A 4,882-nucleotide genomic window follows, 5' to 3' on the forward strand; every position below is an offset into this window, starting at 1 on the left:
AAAACTATTTATATCTACAATACCAAATATATATAATATGAAAGTATGTGTTGTGATGTATCTAAGCACACGTATTTGGTATTCTAGATGTATATGATTTTCTCTACAAACTTGGTCAAAGTTTATAAAGTTTGACTTCTAAAAAAATCTATATGCGCTACATTGTGGAACGGAGGGAGTATTATATTATGGGACGAAAGAAATATCATTTTTGCACCATCTGAATCATCACCATCTTGGTGTATTTGAAATGGAACAGTTCAAGCAGACCTTACTTAAACAACAGAGCATGTCGACAGTGTATATATTACTGCTAGGCGCTAGCTAGGAAGAAATTTAAATAGATTTGTTGATGGCAAATTCAACACTCAATTTAGCATGCATTTCTTTCTGACATGGACGATCTGAAATTCTGGATCAAGAAGACAGGAAATGCACATCAAAAAACAAATTAAGAACGAAAGCCTCAATTAAAACATGGATCGAAAGGATCTAATTAGGGGGTGAGGATAATGAGCTAGCTCAATTAGCAATCCCATTGCAGCTGCTCCATGCCATTGCCAGCGGCGCCGCAAAATAATCCGCACGACTCCATCAGCTCAAGGTCGAACGCCGCCGTTGTACCGGCGGAGCCGTACACTTCCGAAGAGACGTCCATCATATCCAGTCCCTTGCCACCTGAGCTACCGCCGTTGATCAATGGCGGCGGCGGGGGTCCAAGTCGAACTACCTCTTCCAGCCCCAACCCATGCTGTTGTCGATGCTCATGTGCCATTTCGATCCCGGGACCCATTCCTGGTTCGACAACTGTGGCCCACATTGCGGCCGTCTCGTCCATGAACGCCGCCACGCCCGGGTTGAAGACGTTGCCGTTGGGCATGCCGGCCGCGTACTCCATGGAAGACGACGAATTAGAAGAGCCATTCATGAAGTCCATGGAGGCGTGGACGCCCGCGGCGGTCTGATCCCTGAAGCTCAGGAGTAAACCACCGCCGTTGTTGTGGACGTACGGGTAGCCCTGCTGCATGGCCAGCGCAGCTTGGTGACCGCGCTCGTGCTGCCCCATCAGCATGCCAGGGTTATGGACGTCGTACAAACCCGGCGCAACCGTGGCAGCGTCGTAGATCGCCTTGGTCGGGGAGCTGATGGTGAACAGCGGCGTGGCGCAACCGTTCCGGTTTCCATTGGGAGAATGGAATTGGGCGCCTGCAGCAGGGTTGTTGCTAGGGTTGCTGCTGGAGCCGGTGGCGCCATGTGCATGGAGGAGGTTCTTGGATGCCGGGAGCAGGTTGTGGGTCTTGGGGTCGAGACCCTGCGCGATGAGCTTCTTCTTGATGCACGAGTTCCAGAAGTTCTTGACCTCGTTGTCTGTGCGGCCCGGCAGATGCTTGGCGATCTGTGCCCACCTGCATGCCATGGATGCGATGCGATTCAACAAGTCGGATCAATCGTGTCATGCAGCAACCTAGATTGAGCCAGACGCATGTATGTATGTATACCGGTTGCCGAGGATGCGGTGGACGTCGAGGATGGTGCGCTCCTCCTGCTCGGAGAAGGTGCCGCGCTTCAGGTCCGGGCGGAGGTAGTTGATCCACCGGAGCCGGCAGCTCTTGCCGCAGCGCTGCAGCCCTGAACAACGAGGAGAAAGATCGATACGGTTCAGATCCGCGATCTAGAATTCGAGATGGATGGACGGAGAGAGACTACTAATGCGTACCGGCGTTCTTGGGGACGGCGCTCCAGCAGCTGTGGCCGTGCGCCGTGATGTACCTGAGGAGCTTCTCGTCCTCCTCTGGGGACCATAGCCCCCGCTTCACCTTCTGCTTGCTGCAGCAGTGGTGCCCCATGGCCGCCGCCGCAGGCCGCCTGAGCCTGACCTAGCTGCTAGCCGAATCGCCCCTCTCCTCGTCCTCTCTCACGCATACACACGCTCGCAGGCAGAAATTCAGGCAAATGCTGTCTCGGTCAATTGAGCTTTATGCCGCTGTGTGTGGAGGAAGGGAACACCAAATAAAGTTTGTCCATTGTCTCATCCATCGGAAAAGGTTGGAGGAAGTTTCAATTCACCAGGTGACTAAGAGAGTAGCAACAGTGAACGCCTAGCAACCAACTCTCTCTCTCTCTCTCTCCAAGTGCAAATCATGAGCTAGCGTTGCTAAAACTTGTGACGCTAGGCTACATGGAAGCGGCCGGACGGGACTTGAAACACAAGAGAAGAGCAGGTCGATTTATCGAAACGCACGCATGTCCTCTGTCGGTGCGCCTATAGCGTACTCATGGCTAGCAAACATCGACAGCGACACTCTCTGTCATTGTTGCAGGCATATATGCCATTTAATTACTGAATTTATCTGGTTCGGTTTACTCTTTGTATACATATACGTGTTAGTTAATACCCAAAATCTAAAAAGTGGTCGCGCGCTAATTGACGAGAACGAGCGGCCAGCCTTCTTATCCATATATGAGCTGTTTTTTATCTGCTAGTGTATATCGCTATCAGCATTTAATGTATTCACATTAGTTAATCTGATTTAAAAAAAACAGTTTCACGTATAATTATTTTGGTTTTTCAAATTTTTAAAAAATCATATCTCTCAAACCGCGCGTTGGAATTCAGATCCGTCTTCATTGTTGAATTCTTTACGGCGACATCTTTAAAATTAGATCCCGCATGAGTATGTTTCGACGAAATTTTTTTGATGCCAACTTTCGCGCTATATTGTGCAACTTCAGTACTGCTTTGTGCAACTTTAATACTGCATGATGCAATTTTTTTCAAACCCAGTTTTTTGGAGCTGCATCCACAATGTTTATAGTTGCACACATAGTAGTCCTAGTTGGCACATGCACGACCACAGAGCTGCACAATCTGGTCCGCATAGTCGCATATGAATTGTCATAGCTTGTAATGTAGTCTAGTTACACACACATTGATGTTTAGTTGGCATGTAACGTAGTCTAGTTGCGCACATATTGATGTTTAATTGGCGGGACACTAGTTGCACACATATGCTCAGTTGGCTTTTAATTTAGTCTAGTTGCACACGTATTGATGTTTTAGTTGGCAGGACACTAGTTGCACACACATATGCGCCATTAACGTGGCAATGTAGTCTAGTTGCACATAAATTGATATTTAGTTGGTAGGACTAGTTACACACATATATGTTCAGTTGGCGTGGCAATGTAATCTGGTTGCACACGCTTTGATGTTTAGTTGGCAGGACTATTGGCACACACATATACTCAATTGACGCGGCAATGTAGTCTAGTTGCACACACATTGATGTTTAGTTGACAGAAGGACTATTGGCACGCGCATATGCTTAGTTGGCGCGGCATGTACTCTAGTTGCACACATATTGATATTTAATTGGCAGGAAGACTAGTTTGTCGAAACATCCCCATATGGGATCTACTTTTAAAGAGCACGTCGCGAGGGTTCCAACGGTGAAAACAGATCTTAATTCCGAAATGCGATCTAAAATTTATGACTTTTTAAAATTTTGAAAACCTAAAATAAATGCGTTCATATCTGTTCACATGTTTGTTTTGTAGTACTTTTTTTGGCACGTGGTACTTTTTCTAATTAGAAATGTTTTTATCAATTGGAAGGGACAAATTATTACCTTTTATGGATTAGGGACTAAAATTGTCTATTTTAGACCGGTCGCTCGGGACGACTAGCGAGCAGCCGGCCGCTCACTAGAGCGGTCCTATAACAATTAGGGGATAACAAATTGCTATTTTAGGCCGGCCGCGCACGCAGGCCACCGAGCAGCCAGCCGCTACGTAGACTCGTCCTAGTTAATATACTGTTACTCCCATCAGTTTTCTCAAAGCTGTCGTTTTTGGACAAAAGGAACATCTAACTTTTGAAGAAAGTTCTGATTGAGCTCCTCAAGCAAACCTTTCTCCTTGAGCTTCACACATCCGCTCCGCCCCCCTCCACCCGGTGGATTATCACTACTAGGGAAAAGCCTATACACAGAATCTTATCAGCAGCGCGCTTTAAAATCAGGCGTTGCTGCTAAGTAGCAGTAGCGCGGGTTTTTAACCCTCGCTACTACTAAGTTGATAGCAGTAGCGCTGGTTTTTTACCCTCGCTACTACTAGGCGGTCTCTACCGTGCCCCCAGGGACATGCCATAGTAGTAGCGCGGGTTTTTAACCCTCGCTACTACTAAGTTGATAGCAGTAGCGCTGGTTTTTACCCCTCGCTACTACTAAGCGGTCTCTACCGTGCCCCTTGGCCATGCCATAGTAGTAGCGAGGGTTATAAACCCGCGCTACTACTAAGTTTTTACCCCTCTCTACTACTAAGAGGTCTCAATCGTGCCCCTCCGGGACATGCCATAGTAGTAGCGAGGGGTAAAATCCCTCGCTACTACTAAAGGTCCCATTTTGAAACTCTACCCCCCCCCCCCCCCCGTGGATCGCCTTTTCGGTTTTGTAAAAGCAAAAGGAAATGATAAAAACTTCAAAAATTAAAATCCTTCGAGATGTAGTTATGTTACTACATCTACTAGTTAGGAAAATTTAAAAACTTAAATTTGGATATGTTTTGCAAAAAGTGTAGGGAAAATGTAAAACGGTTATAACTTTTGCATACGATGTTAGAAAAAAACGTATAATATATCAAAATGTTTCAAAAATTAAAATCCTTCAAGATGTAGTTATGTTACTACATCTACTAGTTAGGAAAATTTAAAAACTTAAATTTGGACATGTTTTGCAAAAAGTGTAGGGAAAATGTAAAACGGCTATAACTTTTGCATACGATGTCAGAAAAAATGTATAATATATCAAAATGTTCAGCATGAAAATCCGCATATGATGGAGACTGCCTACGGCCTGTTTGCAAATTTTTAGAATCCTCAAAT

General features: G+C 45.9%; 1 protein-coding gene across 1 annotated transcript; it reads right to left on the bottom strand.

Annotated features, from left to right (window-relative positions):
* Window positions 1-360: 360 nt before the first annotated feature.
* On the bottom strand, window positions 361-1,977 carry LOC123185218 (transcription factor MYB26). Its single transcript, XM_044597184.1, has 3 exons — window positions 1,718-1,977; window positions 1,500-1,629; window positions 361-1,406 (listed from the first exon to the last, which is right to left on the bottom strand). Exons 1-3 carry the CDS (start codon window positions 1,845-1,847, stop codon window positions 527-529), a joined length of 1,140 nt encoding a protein of 379 aa, XP_044453119.1. The 5' UTR covers window positions 1,848-1,977; the 3' UTR covers window positions 361-526.
* Between the last annotated feature and the right edge of the window lie 2,905 nt (window positions 1,978-4,882).

This window comes from Triticum aestivum, chromosome 2A (assembly GCF_018294505.1).
Source record: "Triticum aestivum cultivar Chinese Spring chromosome 2A, IWGSC CS RefSeq v2.1, whole genome shotgun sequence".
In the NCBI taxonomy this organism is placed as follows: domain Eukaryota; kingdom Viridiplantae; phylum Streptophyta; class Magnoliopsida; order Poales; family Poaceae; genus Triticum; species Triticum aestivum.

Excerpts from the sequence above, each read along its gene's own strand:
- LOC123185218 (XM_044597184.1), bottom strand. The coding sequence starts at position 1,847 with ATGGGGCACCACTGCTGCAGCAAGCAGAAGGTGAAGCGGGGGCTATGG. Across the intron at positions 1,630-1,717 it reads CGCCGTCCCCAAGAACGCCG|GGCTGCAGCGCTGCGGCAAG; the intron begins GTACGCATTAGT and ends CTCGTTGTTCAG. Across the intron at positions 1,407-1,499 it reads CACCGCATCCTCGGCAACCG|GTGGGCACAGATCGCCAAGC; the intron begins GTATACATACAT and ends CATGGCATGCAG.